This window comes from Pyrgilauda ruficollis, unplaced genomic scaffold, assembly GCF_017590135.1.
Source record: "Pyrgilauda ruficollis isolate IOZ18807 unplaced genomic scaffold, ASM1759013v1 scaffold131, whole genome shotgun sequence".
NCBI classification, from domain to species: domain Eukaryota; kingdom Metazoa; phylum Chordata; class Aves; order Passeriformes; family Passeridae; genus Pyrgilauda; species Pyrgilauda ruficollis.
This window is the reverse complement of record NW_024511544.1, coordinates 863,939-889,197: the sequence shown is the minus strand read 5'-3', so window position 1 is coordinate 889,197 and position 25,259 is coordinate 863,939. Positions and strand designations below refer to the sequence as shown.

The window sequence follows — 25,259 nt, the reverse complement described above, 5'->3', positions numbered from 1 at the left end:
GTGCTTGTGAAAGTCATGGATAGGCTTCAGGAAATCAGATGGGCTTTGGGGTCTCTCCCTAAAACCTTTCCCCCTCCAAACAGCCCCAACATCTGATCTGCCTGGAGACTGGGAAATTGCAGGGGATCGCAGGGTGGCCATGGCCCGTGGTGCAATTGGGACTGCCTGTCAGCGGATGCCAAATGCCTTCCTGGAGAGGCTGGCAGAAGCTGCAGCCAGGCCAGGCTGGGAAACAGCCCTGCAGGCCGTGAAAGCAGCAGCGGGGCAGCGAGGCTGCCATGGATGCCTTCCTGCTGTGCCGGGCACGGCGAGTCCAGATGTGCAGCCAAAGCCCCCGGCTGCTGAGACCCAGGGGAAGGCTGAGGGAAATGCACCCACCTTGTTCTCTCTCCAGATCACTCAGCATCTGGTCCAGAAGTTCAGAAGGCTTCAGGGATTTATTTTCTCCTTTAGCTTGGGTCTTTCCTTTTGGAGGACCTTAAGAGAAAGTATTTCCATTTCCCAGGAATGGATCCCACAAAAGCAGGGTTCAGCCTGTGGGGTCATCAGGGACACACTACTCACCCCTGTGATGGGAGCTGGGCTTGCGGGCAGCATCCAGCCCAGAAGCTGGAAAATTCCCCTCTGGAGATCCATCTGTAACACAACAACCACAGAAGCTTCTATCACGTGGCTCTTGCCAGGTTGTCAATCAATATTCTATGGAAAATATAGATATCTTACCTGGATCCAAACTATCTTCCAGCCAAGGTGCCAGAAAAATATTTCCAGCATCCCAGTCTACAAGGGAGCACAGATCAGAATCATTTCCATGGTAGCAACTGACAGAACGAGAGGACATATTCCTAAGCTTGCCAAGGGAAATATACGCTGGATATTAGGAAAAAGTTTTTTACAGAAAGGGTGGTAAAGTACTGGAATGGTTTGCCCGGAGATGTGGTGGAGTCATCATTCCTGGATGTGTTTTAAAAAACATGCCATAGTGTAATTGAGGTGTTAGGGGTGGGTTGGACTTGATGATCTTGATGGTCTCTTCCAACCCAGTGATTCTGTGATTCTGTAATTCATAGTGTGCTGGGATCCCCTTCTGCCTTAGGGAACTGGGCTCTGAACCTCAGAGTCCTGCTGTATCCTCAGAGCCTTCTGTGACCTCAGAGTCCTGCTGTGTCCTCAGAGCCTTCTGTGACCTCAGAGCCTTCTGTGACCTCAGAGTCCTGCTGTGACCTTCAGGCTGGGGCACGATTTTGTGGGATTGATCTCAAGAGGTACCCTCCCACTGAGGAGAACATGTCCTGCCAGTTAACTGCATCCAATCTTTCACTCTTTGGTTGTTTTGTTGTTGTTGGTTTTTTTTTTTTTTTTTTTAAATAAGAACTGAGTTATACAGCATTGGATAAGTGAGACATTTCATGGTTCTACATGCAATAGCATTGTCAAGTCCAAAATTCAACTCATGTTGGTGATTCCTACTATTGCAGGCAGCACCAGTCCTTCCACATGACACTGAGTGTGTGCTGTGTGCTCAGTGCTGGGTTTTGGGGCATGATTGACACGACAATCAGGCCTTGTCATCCCCAAAAGCAATGTCTGATCATTGTGTGTGGACACAGGCAGCCTCACCCAGCTCTTCATGATTAAACCTGTCCAGTTACTGGGTTTTTTTCAGTCATTAATCCATTCACTCTAATTTCCTAGCTGTGTTCAACACATGATGTATTTAAAATAGATGAGGAATGACTTACATGGTTTCTGTACCCCTGGCTAAAAGCAGCACCCAAATAATACGGCCTTGATAACTACTCAAGCCTTACAGCAAAGTGTTTTTCTACATTACACTGAATTATCAGAGAAATAAGGTGTTCCTGCATCACTCAAACTATTTTACTTATTATTTGCTTTGTAGATCATTTATTTGAGGTATGGAGGAACCTGTTAGCTTGTTAGCAAATAATCTAATTGAAGGCTCACTGGAGAGATTTAAATTTGAGCTTAAAAAAGTCTGTACCCAGGAGAAAAGACAGTCATGCCACATAAACTTGCAGTGAATTTTTCTCTCTCTCTTTTCATTTTAGAAATCTGCACACGTTCTATCCTATAAGTGCTAACTCCCTACTAAGTCAAAAATGTATTTATTAGAAATCATAGCTGTTCATGAATACCTCACAAAGTCCTTACATGCCAAAGTTATTTTAAAAAATAGCATTAAGATACAGGAGTTTATTCCAAAGTTATGACTGAAAGGAGACACATCTGCCCTTTTCCGAGCAGCACTCCTGGCAAATACCCTGCGATAATTCCTCCTAGTCAGTTGTGCCGGAGAGGCAGCGAGCTGCCGAGCGCTGTCGGAGCGAGCGCGGCCGTGGGCGGTAGCGCAGAGCCCGGAGCGCTCCGGGCCGGGCTCCTCCGGGCCTCCCGCCCCATCTCGTGAGCTTCGGGGGAAGTGCAGCAGCCGCCGAGCGCCGTGCGGGCAGCTCCTCAGCCTGCCCTCGGAACAGCAAAATACACTCGACATTACAGAGAACACGCACTACAGCAGCCAGGCGGATTGACTTCATAAAGTTTTACCTGCACAAGATTAAAAACTGCATTTTAGCTGTTAAGGCGTCATGATTTAGTTTGAACAACGTGCAAAGCGTCTGCCTTACCCAGTCAGCAGCTGGGTCATTGTTTAGTATGTTCATTGCTCTCATGACCACCACCAAGGCACACGTTACCTTCCTGAATCTGGGATAAAAAGTACTACTTTTGAAGCAAGACACCAGACACACATAAACTTCATCATTCCAACTATATATACACGTAAAAAAAAAAAAAAAAAATGTTAAGAACTGATAAGTTTAATTATTAAAAAAATTACTCAAAAGAAAAAATTCTGACAAGAATACGTAGTGAATTCAGAGTTTTCTTTACTTCAATATTTGACACTGAATATCATTATATATAGATATATATATATAATAATCTAATTGAAGGCTCACTGAAGAGATTATAAGTACTATATTATTATAGCCAATACTTTTATTTATTAAAATCAAGACCTAGCCCAAAAATCTTGTGAAAATTGAAAACAAGTGCTATGTTTGAAGTTCAATTTTAAACATGGCCTTTCTGTCCCTGAGCTTGTATGAGTCCACCTGAGCAGACACACTAAGGAGCTGAAGGACCACTTCTCCTCTGAAAGGCTGATGCTCCCTGCAGATGTGGTGCATCCTCCAAACGCTGCAAAAATCAATCAGGAGTACAACCAGAAAAGGTTATTTGGACCCTGGTGAGGTGGTGGTGTGCCTGCAGTGAGAGGATCACAGGAAATGGCCTTGAGCTGAGACAGAGGAGAGTCAGATTAGATATTAGAAAAATGTTTTCACTGTTCAGGTGGTCGGGCATTGGAGGGCCTGGCTGCTCAGGGCAGTGGCGGAGTCACCATCCATGGCGGTGTGCCAAAGGTGTCTGCGTGTGGCGCTGGGCGCTTTAGGGGTCACACAGTCAGTGCTGGGTGACATTAAAGGGCTCTTTCACCCTTGATGATTCCACGATTCTGTGCGATGGGCCACGGGGCCCAAGGCCCCCGAGCCCGGTAATGGTGCTAATGCCGCACCCAACGCCCGAGGGGCGAGGGCCGGGGCGGACACGGGCCGGGCCGGGCCGGGCCGCAGGGCTCACCCCCGGCAGGGCAGGGCAGGGCAGGGCTGAGCCGGGCCGCGGGGTCCTACGCCCAGCAGGGCAGGGCCGAGGTGGAGGCGGGGAAAGGCGGGCGCGACCCGCGGCCGCCGGGAGCGCCATTACGGGACCGCTGTGTAACGCGCCCGAAATAAATGGCGGAGGGGGCGGAGCCCTATTCATAGCTGACCAATGAAGAGCTATATTCCCGGGCGGGGGCGGGACTTCACGGCCCCACAGCCAATGGACGCGGGAGGCGACGGGTGATTGGCGGGCGGGCGGCGGCTGCGGCGGGCGGGGCGCGGCGCCCTTCCCGTGGTGCCGCGGGAGCGGCGGCCGCAGCGGCCGCGACTTCATCCGGGTCCCGCAAGTACCGGGACGGTGGGGCCGGGCGGCAGCCGTGGGGCCGGGGGAGCGCGGGAGCGGCCGTGGGGTTGGGGAGCGCCGGGGGAAGGGTGGGGGCGGAGGGACTGAGCCGAAGGGCCCGTACGGGCGGGCGCGGGGCCTCGGCCCGGCCTCTCCGCCGCCTCTGCCGTGGGCCCGGTTCATTGTCCTTATTCCCCTCACCGATGCCTTTTCCCCTCGTTCTTCCCCGCTCTCCTCCAGGCTCACTGGAAGGTCCGGAAGTGCCGCCCCCGGGAGCCGCCGGCGCCAGGTACGTCACTGCCGGGGCCGGGGGGACCTTGGCCGGGGGAGCCCCTCCGGTACCGGGGCCGGGGGGGGCTCAGCCCTGCCAGGGCAGCGAGAGGGCGGCAGTGGGGGCTGAGCTCGGACCGAGGGGCGAAAGGTGGAGAAAATCCCTTAGAAAGTAGGTGGAAGTGCCTTGCCGGCCCAGTCCCTGTTAGGGGGCACGGGGGCTGCGCGGGGCTGTCGTTTGTAGCGGGCACCGTTACCTGGCGTGGGGCTGCGCCTTCCCGGGCCCACGGCCCCCGGCGGCGCCCGCCGCTTCCTCACGAGCGGCCTGTCCTGGAAGTGGGTCGGGAGCTGCGGCACGGGGGCCAGTGCGGCCCTGCCCGGGAGCGGGTGGGGTGACACGGGCACATCGCAGCCAAGGCCGGTCACGGCGTGCTCGGGGCTGGCTGCGCACCTGAGCAGCAGCACCCCGATGGAGCAGAGGTGCCCTGGTGTAACACGTACTTGCAGTTGGTGTCCGCAGCTGTGGCTGGCCTCTGGGCACTGCAGGTGTGGCTCTTGCCTTTGGCATGGGCCGCTCAGCCCCCGGGCCGGCTCAGGGCTCAGCGCATGTGGGTTCCCTTGCAGGGCTGGTGGTGGCACAGAGCAGGGTCCGGCCCTGGCACACTGCTGCTGGTGACTTTATTCTGTCATGGCTCAGTGAGTTTTACCCCATCAAATTGTGGTTTTATGATTTTACATTACAACTTTCCATGAGAGTGGCAGAATACTGAAAGAGGCTGCCCAGGGAGGGCATAGAGACATCTCCAGACTCCTCTCTGGAGACATTCCAAACCCACTTGGATGTATTCCTGTGCCACCTGCTCTGAGTGACCCTGCCTTGGCAGGGGGTTGGACTGGATGATTTCCAGAGGTCCCTTCCAACCATAACAATTGTGTGATTTGAGGAGTAGAAACTCAACCTGATGGTCAAGGTTGGGATAATCCTTGTTTAGTGATGTGCCTTTCCCACCTTGTTGGTGCTGCTCTCTGTCTGTACTGCTTTGCACAGGCAGTTTTGTGACTGAAGTGCTTAATTGGTAGGGAAAACATGCTCCCATTCAAATTGTACACAGGAACAATGCTCAGTAGCAGCAGTGGGCAAATTGAATCCATCACAGAATTTTTGAGAAAATCAATCTGTCCCTTCAAAAGCAATAACTTAAATAATATTTAGGAAACAGGGCATCTTCAAACATCCCCAGCTGCCAGGGGCCTCACCAAACAGTTTGTGGTGGCTTCTGTTGTCAAGTTTGATCAGTTCTGTTCACAGAAACACTCAGATGTTTAATAGTCTGAACTTCCAAGAAGTTTTTTGCAGAGGTGGTTGAAACTTGCTGCAGCCAACATGCAGTAATGGGCTAATGAGGGTTTTTTTTCTCTATGATAGTTAGCCTCATGAGTAAGTAGCTGTATTGTGATATTTTTAATGGAAATTTGCTGGCTGTGATTTTTTTTCACTGAGTTTTTCCCAAGCTGTACTCTGTGTATCTTAAGTGCAACCTCAAGTCACTTAGGTCATGCTAGGAAATGATTTTACATACTAATACTGGAGATTTAGTACTTCCTTAGTCTAAAGGAAATTTAGATAAAACACGAGTTCAACTTGCTTTGTTTTCCTACTGCAATGAGCTGTATCCCTACTTCACTTTCCTTTTGATGAATGTCTTGTCTGTTTTCTTGTGGTTTAGTGGTGGAAAACATCAGTTCATTTGCAAATAGTGAAAGGCTCCCAGGACTTAGAGAGGGTAATAGATGTTTGTTTATATTGCCAATTAATAACATAACACAGCATGCTTGAAATATTTTTGTGTACTAACTTTCTTGCTGAATTTGTGTAATTGTTATAATTTGTAAACTTTTTGCAGAAAAAGCCTCCTTGCTCCTAGCACGTTCTAGGAGATGTAAATCTAGTGAATAAATACGCAGTTGTGTATTTCATATATGTATGTGTATATGTGTACACACACATTTATGTTTGAAGTAGGGCCAGATAACCAAACTGATGTTTTCCTTTGAGAAGGGCACTGAGGCCTTCGTAATGTTTGAGGCTGAAGTGTACGTTTATTTATTTATTTATTTATTTGTAAAGATCTCACTCTCTGTGTTCTGAGAGAGCAGTACTCAAAGAGGAGTAGAAAATGTGACCATTTTGGTGTAGTCATTCTCAGGCCTTCCTGAGGTTTCCAGCAGCACTGTGCAGTGCTGTGGCACATGCATCACTTGGATGCAGAGAGTTTAGTGCTATTGCTATAAAATCAAGTGTATGTAGAGAGAGAGGCCAGGATTTGTGTTCTGTGTTCATAGCAGAAATCATTAATTGTGCTCACAGACTTTTCTGCAGGAGATGGGCTTCACTCTGTGCTTGAATGGGCAGTGGTGACGTCCCATTTCTCTCAGGCCATGGTTTCTGGATATTCATATTCCATCTATAACTATATGGTGAGAAAAATACATTGAAACCAATTGAAACCAAACACACTAATTGAAAATGTAGCACAACAGTAATATCGTGTGATAATTACTTAAAGCCAGATTGCACTGTGTTAATTAAATGCAGGTGGGGTAGAGATTTTGGGAAAAAACCTTGTATTTCCAGTTGAGGCAGTAGATAAAGGCGTTATTGGTAGCAGTCAGTACTATTAATCTTAATGTTGTATAAAAAATTCCAAAAAATACCTTTGTGGACATGTATTCCTGTCTGGGGGTGTGGACTGTGGTGCTGCCCAAAAGAGCACATCTGTGCATTTTTTTGTGCTGGAACTGCTTGTTCCCCTTTTCTCCTCAGTATAATTTCTCAGTTCAGAGCAGCTTTCTAGTGTGATTTACTCTTGATCCAGCGTGTTGCTGCTCAGTGGGCTGGCAGGTCCAGAAGGAGGTTTATTAAATGTTTCAATTTTGGGTCTGCGTAGGGGAAGAAGAGGTGCCTGGGCTTGAGCTGGGGATGTTACCTTCAGATTAACACATTATTAAGACAAAGGAAGGTACAATCCAAAACTGAATATGGAAGAGGAAACATTTTTAGTTTATGCTGAAAGTTTTGTGTCAGTCACTATCTGATTTTCCTGAGCTTGTTTTGGGAAGAGCGGCTGAGATGTGCCTGTTGCATGTGACAACAGGCAGTGCAGGGGTGGGTGAGTGGAGTGAGGGGAAGCGGTATCAGGAATAATGAAGTTTATATTAATTGTGCTGCTCCCTTTCTTCCTGTTGTGCACTCCAGTCACACAAAAACCCCATGGAATGAGCACATTTGAGGCAGGAGCCTGCATCAGTCACTTGGGATGCTCAGCACAGCTGGAAAAGGCAGTACATGTTCACTCAGCAAGCTCCTGGGATTCAGGAAGTGTGGCTTCAGTGCAGGGAGTGCTGCTGGAATCCAGGGATACAACTGAAGAACTGGTGTTGGAGCTGTTGTGTAAATCCCAGAGCTCCATCGTGTGGTGGGAGCTGTGCAGCCAGAGCTGCAGCCTTGGGAGCTGCGGCTGCTGAGATCATCCAGCTTCACAGTTAGAGTCAGTTTGTCCCCTTACAGTGCTCTGGGGATTTTAAACATGTGCTGGAAGGAAAAGCAGCCCTTGGGAACCTGGCTTTTTTAACAGGGAAAGCAGATGGCTCAGAGATTGTTTAAAGCTTGTCTTTCACAGTGTGTTGTGCTGAAAGAGTGAATGTGCAGGTGCGTGACCCTGAGCTCCTGTGCTGCACTTGTGTGACATCAGCAGCACGGTGACATCAGCAGCAGGGAGCTTCTGCAGCTCTGGATTCACTGGGGATGAGAACACACCAGCTCAGTAGAGGCTGTGCCAGCAGGATAATTTGTCAGGCTTCCCTGCTGCTGTGGGTGCCAGAACCCCCTGATGCATGGTATGAGAGAAGCAGCCCACAGCAGGCCCCCAAGGGGACCTGGCAGATCTCACCTGTCCAAGAATATGGCACCCTAGATGATGCATCTTGGAAAGACTGTTAGAAATAATCCACAAGTTAAAAATGCCCCAAAATGCAGGACTAATGTAAAGCGGAATACTAAAAATAAAAGTTATTTGATACATGTTAGGTTGGTTACGTTTGCAGCTAAGCTTTGTCTAAAGGTGAAGAAATAAAACAGATCGATTTCTAGTTTATTGCAATCCTTGTGTCTTTCAGTCTTAATTTTAAAAAGAAATGCAGAAGTATTGCCTTACATTTTGTAAAATTTAAACAGGTGTGTAACACCCATTCAGGTTTTCAGTGTGCTTCGAACATTTTCAGTACATCACAGAACCATCACCTTCAGACACTGAATGTGGGACTTCATTTACTTTCTGGGGTCACTATCCAACTGAAGGTGCAGAGTTGGTGCTGTGCAGCTCAGCTCCAGGCCAGGCTGCCTTTCCCCCTGAAGAATGGCAGTTCACAGGGATTGTGTTCAGCTGCTGAAGTCTGGGATGCAGGAGCAGGGAGCTGAAAGGAATGTCAGCTCTGCCAGAACTGATTTAAAAGGATGCGATGGGGGCCAGTGCTCTATAAAGGTTTGACTCTGGCCCAGAGCTGCTGTTCTGATTTATTCCTGCTTTGGGCATCAGGACCAAGTACTTGTGTCCACACTAAGGTTTATTTTCTGGTAGGTGTGTAAGTTAGCAAAAGCACATAATGGGATTTATACCAATTACAAGTGAGATTTTAAGGCTGATTCACACAAATTTGTCATCACTATTTGTATAAAGGATTCTGTAGTAAGGCAGTGGGGGGGCTGGAAAGTAATTTGATTTTGTGTCTGTCCAAGGAATAACGTCATCCCTTTGTGTGAGCGCACGGGATCACGCGCTGTGTGCTTGGCAAGGACACCAGCGGGCATGAGGGTGTTCTTGTTCTGTGCAGGCTTTGTTTGGAGAGTGGGCTGAAAACTGCAACTGGGATCAAGTACTAGTAAAATGTATTTAGAGTTTTAAAAACTGCTTTTCTCTAAACATTTTCAGCTATTGTATAAACTACCTGGACAAACAGTCGTTTTCCTTTCCAGCCCTGTTCTCAAGCTGTCCTTGCTACGAAGGTAATTCTGAGTCACACATCTGTCTGGCAAGTGTTTTCATTTCAGTATTCAAAGATGATGTTGAGCTATGTTAATGTGGAAATTGGCTTTAAAGTTACATCAGAGGCAGTTAGAGAAACTCAGACTTCTTTCTGATGGGAAAACATGTCTTTTCAGTGGCCTTTTGGTAAGGCAGTTTAACAAAATGTCAGGATAGAGGCCATAATCTTATTGAGTTTTGCTTCTAATAAAAGAATTCCTGTGCACAAGGCTTAACGTAATTTAAGACTAGCAGAAAAAGCTCCAAGCAGTACTTTGGACAGTGCGTGACCTTTTTTTTTTAGCTATTGGTGCAATAGGTGAAAAGGTCACTCTATGTAATAATATTTTTTTAATCAGGATTACAAATATTAGGGCCTCAATCTGATCTGTATAAATCAGTCACATAGCTGTGGTCCTAGATTGCATCATTTTTAAGTTCTAAAGAGGAAGAAATGTGTATGTGCCTACAGTGTTGCTGAGAGCCTTTTCTTCTGATTTCAGGTAAGAAGTGACACCTGTGGAACACGACTGGTAATTCTACAGAAACTTATTGACTGTTGTTGCTGTGACTGCTATAGCTTGCTTACTTAAGACCCACGCATTTGGTAAAATTTTGAAATATGGAAGCCTTATTTTTAAAATAACTTCCTTCTGTGACTAGGGGGAGCAAGGGGAAGGCTTTCTCTGTGGTATTATAAATGCTGTCTGCAGCTAGCCTGACTTGTCTTGACTGAAGCAGCAATCCTGCCCCAGCTCTGAAGATGCCTGCACTGTGGGATGAGGTAGTAGGTTGTATAGTTTTAGGGTCATACCCACCACTGGGAGATAACTATACAATCTACTGTCTTTCCTAAAGCAGCAGATAATCGACAATGGACGCTTTTCAGTTTTAAGCTCAATGTCAGATTTTGCTGAATTTCTGTACTTGTAGTGCTTATGACAGGACAAAATACTTGTGTAATAGCTGTGGGAATTGTGTTTAGATTTTTCTAGTTCTTGGAAAAGCTAGGTTTCATTTTGCATTACTTTTTCTGCCCTAATGAGTAAAAGGTTAAGAATAGATTATTCCTGTATGTGTATGGTGGGGTAATCAAATACAAATTCTTGGTGTTCCAGTTGTTGGGATGTTGTATCAAACATCCTTCAGAATGAAACTGAGGTTGGCTGCTGAGCTCTTGCTGAAGTCTGTGCTTCTCTGTCAGAGTGAGGTAGTAGATTGTATAGTTGTAGGGTAGTTATTTTACCCTGTTCAGGAGATAACTATACAATCTATTGCCTTCCCTGAGGAGTAAAACAAACTGCGCTCCCTTGCAGCCAGTCCTGGGCTAAAAACACTTATGGAAGTGAAACCAGATGCATTCAGGGTTGGAAAGCAGCAGTGCCAGAATCTACAGGACTGACAGTCACTGTGAGTGGTACAACCCCCACAGAATATCCTTGACTTCACATAATTTTGCTCCCAAGTTGAGTGGCATAGTGCTGGCTGGGAATGGAAAATGCCTGTGCTTTAGGTAGAGGGTAGAACACTCCACAGAGGGAACAATTCCAAGCCACTTAGAAGAACATGAAATACAGGGAGCTCAAGCTTGTACATTGTGACTTAAACTCTTCGGGCACCCCAATTTCCATAATGCATTCAAGCTCCATGACAGAAGTTGGAGGGAAAACTTAAAATTACCCTTTATTAAGTCTGCATGTTTTTCTGCAGCTTTTCCAGATCTAATGCAAAATTTAAATGTTGGCCAATTTTGGCCAAAAATGACCTCTCACCTTTCTGGGGTTTTGTGAAACTATGGAGTTTGAGCATCCAAGAGCCAGAACTTTTCTCTGAGGTGGTATTGTTTCTATAAAATGACTTTTAAAGTTTATTGCATTCTCTTTCCTCCTGCTGTGCTTGGTGTACCCAGTCTGTAAGTGGTTCTGTGCTAGCATGCCCAGCAAGCAGCTTGCTGTAGTAACAAAAAACCCCACAGAAATAAATGCTTTTTGGAATGGGAAGTTCAGCTTAGGGAGAGTGAAAATGGAGCCATTGGTGAGTGTTACAGGCAGTGAGCCACTGTTTGTCAGTGCTGACAGTGTCACCTCGGAGTGTGTGCCCAGCCAGGGCAGAAGAGCAGAGCAGCTGGGGAGCTAAAGTCCTGCAGAGAGTGAAGAACTGCACAGAGGAAGCGTGGGGCTCCTAGGAAGAGGTAGTAGGTTGCATAGTTTTAGGGCAGGGATTTTGCTCACAAGGAGGTAACTATACAACCTGCTGCCTTTCTTAGGGCTTTATTATAACACCAGGACCTTTTGGGCTCCAGCCTGCAAACTCTGAAGCTTTGGGACATGGAGAGAAAGGACAAGGTATTTCTAAGCTTGCTGGGGCTTAATGAAAACTGTGTCTTAGCAGATTTGGTTCCCAGTGGAAGTGTAGGAATGCAGCATGGTGACATTGGGGCTGCACATGCCACTTTGGGGGACACTGGGCTGTGGTAAGTAAGAGGCTGTGCTGGGAAGGCAGCTCCTTCCAGAGTGAGCTGGAGGCCCCTGAGGTTAGGGTGGAGGTGGTGTGAGCTGAATATCACAGTACTGGTACTGTGTGCTCACAGGGAGCTGAAATACATCTTCCTTTGGCTTGGTGCATTTCAAGTGGAAAAACTCCAGTTTTCTTTCCCCAAAAGTATGAGATTCCAGTTCCCATGAAAGCTGGTGCTTTCTCACCAGGCACGGGCACTCCCAGTGAACAAGTTCTCAGTGGTGCATTATTTACAGTGCTGCAGGAGGGAAGTTTCCAGTTAAAAATGGTGGTGTGGTTTCTCATGGAATTGTTAAAAATCAGTCCATGTTTTTGATGTAATTGCCGTGCACCGCAGCAATAGTTCTGGTAGGGCTCCGGCTGGGCACTGTTCTGTGGGATAGTGTGATGTCAGTTCAGAGCACCTTGCAGTATTAATGTGCTGTGCTCACACCAGCCACTATTTAAATTGCAAATCAGACACAGTCCTAGCTTATAAACATGTTAAGTATTGCTTATATTGAACGTTTTGTGTGAATTTAACTGTACTTTTTTTGATTTAGTTAATAAAATACAGCATTTTGTGCAACTGATGGTGAAGTGCCTTTACTTTCTCCTAAATGAAGATGTGAATTTTAGAGGAAAAAACAGTGCCAGCATTGAAATAAACTCAAGGCCATGTTTGGTCTCCACTATAATTCCAACACTCATAATTAGAGTGTTAATTATTCTAGTATTAACTTTTGTTTAAGATCTTTGATACAAGACTTCACTGCTTGGGTAGGAACATCCATTTACTGCTGAATGTGCAGGAGCTCTGCTTATTCCAGACCTGGTTTCTGACCACGAGTTTAAATTGCTGCATAAAAATCTTGAGTAGTCCTAACATCTGGTAAGGTATCTGCAGGTAAGGCTCAGGCAGAGAAACACTGTGAGTTTGATTTTGGCAGTACCAAATGCCTTAAAAGCTTTAACAATACCTAACGTTTTATGGACATACGTGGTATGCTTACAGAAGGTTTAAATCCTGTGCTACCCACTGCAGCTGCTGGTTCAGCAGTGTTGTCTCACCAGGTAATTTCTCACCTTGGGGTGTCTGTGGATTCCACCCAGTGGGTGGGAGCTGTGCAGTGGGCTCAGGGCTGGTTTGCCTTTCCCATGTGTTTATTCCAAGGGGTGCAAGGATGAGGTGACAGCATGCCAAGAACCCTTGTAATACAGGCAGTGGTGAAAGAATGCTCAGCAAGCAGTGCAGGAAGGGCTGAGCAGTAGTGGGGACTTGTTTACCACCCATAGTGCAGTGATTGTGTCACGGTGGTCTTGGAAACATTCCAGTATTGCTCCAAAAATAGAATACACAGCCCCAGCCCAGATCCACATCCCAGGAGAGTGATTTGTGTGCTGTGCCCTTCCATGCAGAAAGGTGTGCTCTGAATTCCCCCTGTGGTGTGAAACCTGAGACCTGTTGGGCTTTTTCTGGGAGAGAAACCACTGCTAATGAATATCCCTGTGCCTGCAGAGGGGCTCGGGGTGCTCGTGCCATGGTCATGGCAGGGGAGTTTGATGAATTAAAAATTTAATGCTTTTGTTGAGAACTTGGGGCGTGGCAGCTGAGAGGCTCCTATGTAGGAGGGATGTGGAACTGCTGGAGAGAGTCCAGAGGAGTCCCTGGACCAGCTCCCAGGGCTGGAGCCCCTCTGGAGCCAGGCTGGAAGATCTGGGAATGTTCACCTGGAGAAGAGAAGGCTCCAGGGAGAGCTCAGAGCCCCTTGCAGGGCCTAAAGGGGCTCCAGAAGAGCTGCAGAGGGACTGGGGACAAGGGATGGAGGGACAGGGACAGACGGGATAGCGGATACTGGCAGTGCTGGGTTAATGGTTGGATTCTATCGAAGGGCCTTTTCCAACCTGAAAGATTCTGTGACATCTTTATGCCAAAAAGTCCCGCTTGCTCTGTCCCTGGGTAAGCAGCAAGCTGGACTCATAGGTGCAGACAGGTTTTTGCTTTACAAGACAAATGATAAAATACCTGATATATATGCAAGGGGAAAACAAAAACCATTGAAAGAGAGGAAAACGAGTCTCAGATACACTGGTCAAGAGACAAGTTCTGCTAAGTTTGCTTTCACCTGAGCCTCCCAAAAGAACAGACCTCCCTCAATTCTAGAGCCATCAGAGCATGGTGTGGCCTTCAGCCCCCAAGCTGAAGCTGTGAATTCAATGTTCTGTAAAGATGGGTCCTGGCAGGAGCTATTGGAGGCATCAGATGTCAGTGTGTGTGTTGTTGCAACACGAGAAATCAGATTTTTTCTTATTTGTTCTATGGTTGTAGTGGAATTGGATTTTTAGACTGGTTTGTTTCAGACACTTGAAACCACTCCAGTGAAGAGGCATTAGAAAATCAGACACTGTTCTCTTCCAGCCTGTTGTATTAAAGCAATCTTCAAAATAAAGCTATTACAAGCCACATAATGCTACTAAGGACTGTATTTTTGGCGACTGAAAAGGTCCTTTCTGAAATAGGAGAATGTTTCTGAAAAAACACTGCTTTGACGTTAAAACTCTATATACAGAAGATGTTGAGCTGGTTAGTTAAACCCAGCACAACATAAAAGCAGAGAAAGGCTCAAGTCATGGAAGTCCCAGTTCTGTGAGGGAGTTTGCTACTCCCTGTGTACCTCATACCTCACCTTACGTATTACACAGCCTTTAGTACACTCCCAACAAGTCTGTGTAAATGAAGGGAAAGGAGCAACCAGTGGTCAATCAATCCCAGTGTCCCAAAATGCTGCACATTAACCCTGATTCTCAGCTGGAAGTGGTTTCTGCAGTAGCTCCCTAAAATGAGGAGGGATAAGGAAGAAAAGGAGAGGTGTAATTTGAATTTCCCAACTCCTGCAAGAGTAAATTTGTCCCAACTCCCACTGTGCCTGCTAAAGCTGTTGGGTCCTGGTACAAGCCACTGAAGGGTTTATGCTAAAAGAGCAGCCAGAGCCTGCCTTGATGTCTGTTAACAGAGAGCAAGGCTGAGGCTGCTCTCAGAGCCTGATGTAATTCCTGATGGGTTCTTCATCAGCTGCCCAGCACTGCCCCAATTGCCTGCATGCTGCAAGGAAAGGGAGGCACAGACAACACTGCAGCTCTTCCTCAGTTTGGAGCAAACCTCATCAGACCAGTGGGAAAACCTACAGGTAAGTGAAATAGGTAGAACATCAGGCCTGAGAGTAATTAAAGAGTGTGAAATAAACAGAGTACATGAGTATCTGAGGGATACAAAGGCAGGAAATAGGATTTTTGTTAAAGGCTGGTACAAGTTCCAGCTGACTGTCACACAGGTGCAATGAAATGTGTGCAACTCCTGCGCAGAGAGCTGAAGTGGGTGCAGTGCCAAGGAGCAGCTCCAGTGAGCTGTCTTTTGACAGGAACAGACCTGTTTAAACCTGGGTTCCGCTGAGTCAAGGGAAATCCTTCCCCTAATCTCAGGGCAGGATTTCATTTTGAACTCAGAATAATTCACAGAATCTTGAATATCCCAAGCTGGAAAGGATCCCCATGGATTATTGAGTCCTACTCCTGGGCCTGCACAGGAGACCCCAAGAATCCCACCCTGTGCCTGAAGGTGTTGTCTGAACACCTTATTGAAATAAAGTGTACAATTAACTCATTACATTAATTAACATATTAAGAGAAGACTTAGCTAAGATACTAATTAATTAAAATATTTTAAAATAAAATTATTAGAATGATGATTAGCTTTTAATAGATTATGACTTTTTTTTTTTTTTTTAATCAGAGCTCAGAAGGCTTATTGTTGACTGAGTGGGCAGCAGGAAGGTGTGGATGTGGGAAATGCACTGGGCACTTTTCCAGGGGCCCTGTGCCAGCCTGGACCACTCAGGGCAGAGGCTGCTGGCCCTTGCTGGGGCACTGGTGCCTTCCAGAAGGTTTGCTTTAAGGAGCTTGGCCATGTCTGCTTAGCCCAGCCATGAAGAGAAAGATGCTATTAGCACACTGAGGGATACAGGAGTTAATTATTACCATATCACAGAATCCCAGAAATGTTTGGATTGGAAAGAACCTTAAAGCTCATCTTGTTCCACCCCTGCCCATGGCAGGGACACCTGCCATAAACCAGGCTGTTTGTTTATTCATTGTGAAGTGAATTAGACCATATGAAATTCTCCAAAGCATTTAAAGTATATTTCTGAGGTGTGTGATAAAGTTTTTACTCTTAATAAAATACCTGTTTTCTGTTGCACATTTCAACCCTGGCAAAACCTGTGTTCCCACTGGATTGCCATGACTCTGACACTCCATTGTGTTGCAGAAATTCTGAAATGGAGCCAAGAAATTCCAAGATTACCTTCTTAAAGAAAAAATACCCACTAAACTGCTTGTCCTTCAAATCCCACTCAGTGACCACAGTGTTGTATTTCAAGCAGGGCCAACACAGGAGTTTTCCTTTGAACTGCTCTTAAAATGTAGGAACTAAAAATTGTAGAATATCCTGAATTGGAAGGGATCCACAAGGATCATCGAGTTCAGCTCCTGGTCCTGCAGAGGACACCCCAACAATCCCATCCTCCCCAGCTCCCCTCTATCCCCTTTCCTTGGTTTTAGGAGCAGCACCGTGCTCCTGTGAAACTCAGAGCCTGTGTCTGTATCCAGATGCAGCCCAGCTGTACACAAAGCCTTCCCTGCCCATTCATGGCACTGTTGGCTCCCAGAGGGATATCCCAGGGATTTTCAGACTCCACTGAGCTGCAGCTCTGGCAGCAGCCAAATCTAAGCTGCTCTGGAACTCTGTTTATTGATTTTAGGGTGACTCGTGGGGAGTGCAAGTGCTCAGGAATTATTCTCCAGAAATCAAAGTCAGAAGTGCTGATAGGTAAATTCAATACTGAACAGGGTGTTTCACTCCGTGGAGAGCAGCACTGAGCTGATCACTGTGCCATCCCTGTCCAACCCAAACACAGCTCTCTCCATCAAAATTGGCAACAGAAAATAGTCCAATGCTGCTTTTAGATTTAGAACAAATTCCGTGACTGGATGACAACAAAGCATCTCCTGTGCACCTCTGCTCTGGAGCCAGGCTGGGAGAGCTGGGGGTGCTCCCCTGGAGAGGAGAAGGCTCCAGGGAGAGCTCAGAGCCCCTGCCAGGACCTGAATGGGCTCCAGGAGAGCTGGAGAGGGACTGGGGACAAGGGATGGAGGGACAGGGCACAGAGAATGGCTTCCAGTGCCAGAGGGCAGGGATGGATGGGATATTGGGCAGGAATTCCTCTCTCTGAGGGTGGTGAGGCCCTGGCATGGGTTTGGATGTTCATTTTCAAGCACCAAACATGTTCATTGTCAGACAGATAAGCCATGACAAGTGTTTTTCCTACAATAAAATAAAACAATATGAAATAGAGCTGAAAGGTCTGGGTGCCCAGAAGCTCTGCTTAGCAGGGTTTGAAGCTGTGGAGCTCTCCCAGGAGAGCAGCCTGGTGCCCTTTGGCCAGGGCAGCTCTGAGCTCTGTTAATGACTGCCCGTGGGAGGGTTTCTGTGTCACTGCTGCCTTAAGGTGATCAACAACTCCCATGGTACTGCAGCTTCCACTGACACATTTGCACTATTAAGGTAACAGGTTGCTGTGCAGATAATGCCCCAAAATATTTTCTTGAGTTGGTTGACGGTCAGGGAAGATGGCAAAGACACTTTAAAAGTGAAGTAATTTTTTGCCCACCATGGATGACCTAACGAGACACAGTCATGAGATAAGGGTTTGCGTCACCATCTTTTATGTAAATTCTTTTTTAGGGCTGGTAAGGGAGTGTTACAGTTGGCCACTTCATAAAGGAAAACAAACAGATGGAGCTCTATTTTTAGTCTTCTGAGAATATAACTCACAAATGCCATTTTTCCAGAGGTGATTTGTTGAGTTTCCACATTTCTGCTTATGGTGAGCAAAGCTTTAAACACAGATTTGCACATTAAATTCATGTGACAGTTCCATACAAAGCTTTGGAAGTGTTGTTTTGATACCTAACGGGAAGTACACAGGTGGCTTCTTCTAACAAGCATCTTTGAGATCTTCATCAAAACCCAATCAATTCCAACCTAGCATTTTGAAAACCGTTACCTACAAACAAGGCAAGTAACCAAACCAAGCTCTGTATTCTCTACTGCCTAAGCCACGGTGAATATAACCCTCCCTCATATTTTTAGATTATTTACTGGCCACCTTTAGTAGATGTGTTATTGCTTGGGTAGTTTGGGTGTTTTTCTTGTACAATAATAAAATCCCAAGCAAATCTTTATAAGGTACAACATTGGTGTTTTAGCACTGTTTACCCAAATAAAAGAGATTTTTATATTTTAGGCACTGGAAGCAGCTTTCCCTGCCCAGGTAGCTACTCTCAGAAGTGTTGCTTCAGAACTCTTGTGCCGGGAAAAGAAAAATTTAAAAAATAGCATTTTAGACATGGTGAAGCCAATTCAACGTATTTAACACTCAAGGGAGCAGCAGCAGATTGAATCTGTTGTGCCACTACAGCCCTGGTTCTCTGAACTGTTGACATTACACATCCAAAAACCTGTAAATGTAAGTGTAGGCTGCTGGGAGAGTTTTCAAAACAAATCAGTGTGGTCACAGTTCATGTTAACTTCTTCCAAGTAAAAGCCAGGAAAATGGTCCATTTTGTGTTTTTTCTCATGAAACAGGTCATAACTGTGTACCGTGCAGGGAGGGCTTGTGAGACTACCATCATATATAAAATCAGTTTGGTGTTAAAAACAGTTACATCAGGCAGGAACATCCCCGGGAGCTGCCCCTGGCTCATGAAGAGCCCATGAGCTGCCCCTGGGCAGCACGGCAGGCTGGGGCTGTCCCTGCCTCCCCCTGTTTGCTGGCAGGCTGGGGCTGCAGGAGAGCTGCTCAGACTCTGTTCCCAGCCTGACCTAGCAGGTACCTGTGCAGGTTTCCCTGGCTGTGTGTCAGCTTCGGGCGTGCTCAATACCAAAAGTGACCTCCTGTGTTTGGTATGGGCGTCGTGCCCCACCTGTGTGTGACAGGGTCAGAGCAGGAGCTGTGCCTGTACTGCTCTGGGGACCTTCAAACACTGCCAGTTCACCAGGTGAAGGTGGTCAATCCAATCCAGCCTGGGGTTTTCCTGGCTCCCTGTGTCAGTGCTCCCTCTTTCCTGCTGTGTCACACCGTCAGGGAGAGCGAAACAAGCTGGGAGCTGTGAGCCCACCCCTCTAGTGCAAACAGCAAAGCAGGGGGGAAAGCTCCCAAACAAACCCAAACCGAGCTTCTGACCCACCTTTTGGTGCCATCTCTGGGTTTTGTCCTGTCTGTGTGTGCTGAGGTGGAACACAAAGCCACGTGCCTGCTCCGAGCCGAGGTGGGGAGCGCAGGATATACGGATGTCCGGACAAGCACGCTGGCAGCAACAGCAGAGCCCAGCTCTCCCAGGAGTTAATCCTGCCTGCCGGGCAGATTCCCTTCCCCGTGGCCTCTGGGCCATGAAGAGATCATGCTAAAGCCTGCCCACGTTATGTTTTTCATGTTCAATAAAATTTGGGTGCCAAAAACTTTCAGGATTTTCCCTCCCCTGTCCTCCATGAGTTATGCTTCCTTGAAAAACCACAGCCCTCTCTAAGTACCTTAGAAATGCACCATAAGCATTAAGCCAACACTCGACAATAATAAATGAGGCCAAATTACATGCCAGGATGTGCTGGTGATAATGTTTTCCACTGAAGAAGACAGGAGTGGTGAAATTTTCCAGCACAACAACAGAGGCACTGTCCCCCACCCCACAAGAGTGACCTTTACCTGACCACCCCGTGCCCAAACCCTCCCTGTGTGGTGATGTCCCCACAGGTGACACTGGGGCAGTGCCGAGGGTGGCCAGCCCGGCGCTGGCTGACCTTTAAATCCATCTTGTGTTGTTTGCATGCCCAAGAGGAAATCACGTGTGGCACGAGCCTGACCCAGAAATATTGCAGGGAGTAGGATATTTTGTGCGAATAAGGAAGGGCAGGGTCTGCAAGATGAATCACCAAAACAATAATTATCCTGAGGAAAAACCTTGGAGGGTGGATTAGCTGTGATAACTGCCCTTTCAAGGTAACAACAATGCGAGCCGTCAGCTCTTCTCGGTGGTGAGGGACACGGAACGCTACAGCACAAACTTAAAAATAAAAGTGATGGAAGTTCATGAGAAGAGATTGCCCAAGGAGGCATCCTTCACTTCCCAACTGCTCTGACTTCAGCCTGTGATTGTTATAGTATCTGCCATAAGAATTGCTCAAAAAATTATTTTTAGCACACCAGCAGCTTTCAGTGAAAATAAATAAATGGCCAGACAGTTGCTATAAAGACAGGAAATAAACTTTAGAAACTCTTTAACTTTTGGCTAAGCAGGGCAACTGAATTACACAGTTCCTGATCATGCATGATTGTCTCAGATAAGATGAGCTCTGATAGTTTTCTCTTTCCTTTCTCATCAGCCCAGTTATAACATCACAGTCAGTGCATTGTGACTGGACACACCTGGAGCAAACACCAGGGCTGGGAATCTCGGAGTGCTGCAGTCTTTGCTCACACCTCTGGTGAATATTTCCTGTGCCATGTGCAGGCACAGAGCTCCCAGCCGGCAGCTCCCCTGGGCAGCACCGTGCCCGCTCCCAGCCCCTGCAGGGATTTGGCCACAGCACATTCCCAGAGCAGTGTCCTCTCCTGCCCAGCCCACCCTGCATGGCTCAGGCGCAGGAGCAGGAGTACCTCCTGAAGAGGCAGGAGAGCTCTGCTTGCCTGGCTCTCATACTGCTCCGAGGAGCTTCATGTGTCCCAAAGATGGGCAGAGCCATGCTGGCAGCAAGGGGATGGGGTCTGGCCCCAGCAGAGCTGGGCAGGGGCAGCAGCACCTCCAGGTACTGCAGAGCCCACCGTGAGCAGTGCACCTGCCAGGCTGCCCACTGAGCGGAACGAGTGCTGCCCATCACACATCTCTGCCTGGGGCACCGTGAGCCAAGCCCAGCTCTGGCCCCCAAGTGCAACGATCTTCTGATTCTCGTGACTGAGCCAATCTTGTGCCCAGCCTGGGCTGCCTGGACTGAACGCTCCAAGCTCCCATGCTGTCAGTCGGAGCAGATGTTGGGAGGTGACAATATTTTGCTGCCTTTCAGTTTTACACCCAGTTATCTGCCTCAAGGGTGTTTTGAGCAGCAGAGGTGCCACGGCCTTGTCTGTGCTTCACCCCATCTGCCCACAAGGCTGGAGAAAGTGCTGGCATTCCTCTGGGAATGCTGCCTGGCACGAGTGCTTCCCAGGGGGAGAGCCAAGGGAAAAAACCCACCTGGGGCCACTCAGGCTGTGCCCCGCACCGGGGCAGGAAAGTTCTCTGCAGTGACAGCACCTGGGGCAGGAAGGCAGGAGCTGGCACAGGGAAGGCGCGCTCGCTGCAGAGGCTGAGGCTGCTGCCCTGGGAGCCCAGGCATCGCCTGCCCTGCACCTTCTCACCTCGGGCAGCGGCTCCACCTCGCATGCAGCTGGGCAGGGATGTGCTGCCAGCCGCGTTCCAAAGAAAGGCTCCTCCTGCTCCTCTCCCAGACGGCTGAATGCCTGCCAGCAGCCAGGAAAGCGAAACCACAGCACGGCCTCGGAGGCGCTGGAGAAGGCACTTCCCAGGTGCTCACAGTGACCACAACGCCCTTGTGCCCTTTGAGACCTGTGCAGGAACTTCAATAACAACAAGAAAATGAATAAAATAATTTCCCTTGCTCTGGCAGGACGTGGATTCCTTTCCATCTCGCAGCTCCTGAATTATTAGAAGGAGTAAGTAGATGGTTGTAGCTCACCATTACTGAGCCTGTTAACAGCTTTATGTGCCTCTGCCAGTTCCACTTCATCCTGCGCTGCACTGCCAACATTCTGGTTTCTCCCCACCAGTCTCCCCTGAATGTCTTGGATGTCTGCTGGCTGGAGTCAGGTCTGTCAGCCCTTGAAGGGTGGCCTGGGGACAGGATGAGGTCAAACCACTTAAACATCCTACTGCTTTATTTGCTTGCTTCGCTGTACATGGAGTTCCCATCTGACTGCAGTAACATCCCTCCCTTCTGTTTTTAATTTAAGGTTTAACAAAATTATTTTCATTTTTTTATGTCCCCAAAACATAAAAAAACCTCACATTCAGCCACAGCCCTTCAGCTTGGACTCAGTCATGCCTCCCTCGGTGACAGAACGGGAGTAAAACGCTTTATCAATTTGGACAGATCAGTTTCCTTTATGGTGGAGTTGTTTTCAGCCTGCTCTGATGTGTATTACAAAAGGCAAAGATATAAATGATCAACTGGAAGCTTGAATTAATTTTTCCTTGTGTCTAAATTAGGAGAGTGAGTAATTGCAGCAGTAATCGCGGGCAGAGCCTGTTTATCAATGCCAGTGAATAATTGGCTATCAAACAATAGTGCACTTTGCCTTTGAAAATCCACAACACTCCAGCAGGAAGCACACCGCCGGTTTTGTGCTCGCCTGGTGATTGATGAGAGGAGTGGCAGGATTACAAACGCAGTTTGGGGAAAAGCTTTCTGACACGTCTCCCCCAAAAGCATCCCTACGCCTCAAGAGTTATCCTTGCTGCAAGGTTAAGCTCACGGCAGCCTCAGATTACACCATCTGAAGTCACAGGGCCAAAATAGCAGCAGCCTAAGTCTGTAATCAATCACTGCTGCTCACAGCAGCCGAGAGCCGTACCTGGGAGCCAGAGGCAGGAGCTGCTCTCGTTTTGTGATTCGGTACCCGCGCCCGTCTGCCGCGGCTCTGACCTCACCCTCTGTCCCCCAGCTCCGGCACCCTTATCTTCCCTGGGCCCTCCCATTTTCCGTGCCAAGCCTATCCTCTCCCCACCGTGCTCCTCATCCCTTCCTTTGCCGGCTCTGGGTCGTGTCCCTGTCCTGCTGTCCCACCCCGCAGCCCTCCAGTGCCACCCCCCTCCTTTTCTCTCCGTTCGTGGACTCCGTGTGCCCCCCAGGCTCCCGCAGCTCCCCCAGCTCCCGGGACCTGTGCTCCCCTCCTCTTCTAGCACCTTCCTTTCTCTGAGCTCTCTGGGTAGGAGCGGACATGGGCCGAACGCTTGGGGATCCCTCCTGTTCCTGCTGATTCTGAGCCCCTGCTCTTGTCCAGCCTCTCCCCATCCCCCTCCACGCCTGAGTCCAGGCTCTTCCTTCTCCTCCCAGATTCCCACACACACTCTTGGTGCTCTCAGGTTCTAGAGTGACAGCCCAGCCGCTTCCTCACACTGGCATCTCCTTGCTCCTTCATCTGAGCTCAGCTCCTGTTTGACTCTTTCAGGCACCCTGAAATGGTTAATCTGCAATATTCTGCTCTTAGCACTGCTCCTCCTCACCTCTGCTGTGCTTATTGTGATGTGCAGTGTGTTCTGCTCACTGCTCATCCAGATAATTCGATTAGTTTTCCTCTCCTCCTCTGTTTGCAGACTTCTCCTCCCTGTCCTTTTCTCAATTTGAAAATTGCTCATTTGCTTTCAAGCTTCATTTCAGTCCAGTCTATCCTGTTCTCCCAGACTCTGGCCTACTGACTGAATTTCACTGCTTTTTATTCCCCTGGAGCTTTTAACACAGCAGAAAATTTAAAAAAAAAAAAAACAACAAAAAAAACAAAAAAAAAAAACAACCAAAAGTATTATTGTATTTGACTCACTCCCTTTCTTTTTTTTTCCCTCCAAGGATTAAGTGTCAAAGCTGCTTTTAGGAATAAGGATTTAGGTCTTGATTTAAAGGAAAGGTGACCATAGACTTGAAAAGATGCTGGATTAAGTCATCATCTTGTTACCCATTCCTTTTTGTTGCCTGAGAGTTAAAGTTGATGTGAAATGTTCTGGTGAGGCACAGTTTGTAGGAAAGAGCAAATCAGCCTCTCTTTAGCTCTGAAATGTGAATATGTGCTCTAATAAAACAGGAAAAAGACAAAGGTGGCAGAATTGAGATTTTCTTTGCTACCAAGATTGATGCTACAGATATTCACCTAAAGGTAAATAAGACCTTGTGTGTATGCTTACTTTCACTTTTCCACTGAACCATGAGAAATAAATCAGGAGAAAGTGATGGGAAAAGCCTAAGGACTAGCAGAGAAAGGGATGTATCTGTCATGGGGAGAGCTGGGGCTGGGCTCTGCTCTGGTTTTGCAGTCACTGAGGCAGGCAGGGGAGGTGACAGTCCCCAGTGCTCTCCTTGCAGGTAGCTCAGCCCTGACATGATGGATGGCCAGGCCACTCTGCAAGGTCAAAAGAGATTTCCATAGCACAGATGGGCAAAGTGCTGTGAGGCTTTCATTGAAAAAAAAAAAAACAAAACCAAAAAAAAAACCAAACAAACAAAAAAAAAACCAAAAACAAAAACAAAAACCAAAACAAAACAAAACAAAAAAACCCAAAAAAAAAACAAACAAAAAAACCCAAAAAAACCCCCAAACCACTCTCTACCTCTGTACCATTCTCTTTCCAACTATGCAGCTGTAAGATCCAGCTGAATCTGAAGAAATGCATCTGCAACTCCATCTGATGCAATTTCTCACTTGTGGCTCTCTCTTGGCTCCCATGTTCGCCCAGGAAATTTGACTTGACTGGTTTTCCTCATGTTTCCAGGAGGACACTTCTCTGTTCTCCCTTCCAAAAGCATCTCCCTGACATCTCACTGTCTTTCATCCTTCCTTCATCCCTTTTAATTCTAATTATGTTTAGCTGTTCTCATTTAACCTTGAATTCTGCAGTTTCCCCTTCACTAACATACTTTAGCATCTCCTTTCTTTAAGATGACTCAAATGTATTGAAAGGCCCTTGATTTCCCTCTTGTCCTACCTCACCCTGCTCCATCCCAGAGCCCACTGCTGCTCCAAACCTCTGAAGTGTTCACCCCACAGGCACTGTTTGCAGATTGTGACTGCCTGGCTGAGCACACCAGGCCCGTGGCACCAGATGTGGGAAGTGTCTGCACAGGCAACCTCTGCAAAACCAGGAATCAGCCCAGCCAAGGCTTTCCCAATTTTTTTACAAATTGGTTAATGCTGTTTACATCCTTTAAAACCAAATGTTAAATGCAAGACTACTTTGCCCTTCATCTGGACATAAATTTTATCTGTGCACAGGTAGATAGGGAAATGTTCCCAGCTTTGCAAGGAGATGGGAGATTATTGATAAAAGCCCTGAGATCTGCAATACAAACCACTTTCGTAGGGTTCACAGAATTGCCCCAAAGCTCTCCTATTAGCAAACTGTTTGGACAAACTTGGCTGGAAAACAAAATCTAGTTCAGTACTTTTCCTTTTTTTTTTTTTTTTTTTTTTTTTTTTTTTTTTTTTAACCCCGTTGTTTTTTTTTATATTT

The 25,259-nt window shown here is 47.4% G+C and overlaps 1 protein-coding gene across 1 annotated transcript; it reads left to right on the top strand.

The window, feature by feature from the left end:
* The first annotated feature begins 3,542 nt into the window (after window positions 1–3,542).
* LOC121349067 (collagen alpha-1(III) chain-like) lies at window positions 3,543–16,300 on the top strand. The gene is made up of 6 exons (XM_041459139.1): window positions 3,543–3,574; window positions 3,856–4,312; window positions 6,021–6,077; window positions 9,282–9,355; window positions 14,944–15,058; window positions 15,661–16,300. Exons 1-6 carry the CDS (start codon window positions 3,543–3,545, stop codon window positions 15,820–15,822), a joined length of 897 nt encoding a protein of 298 aa, XP_041315073.1. The 3' UTR covers window positions 15,823–16,300.
* The last annotated feature ends 8,959 nt before the right edge of the window (window positions 16,301–25,259 follow it).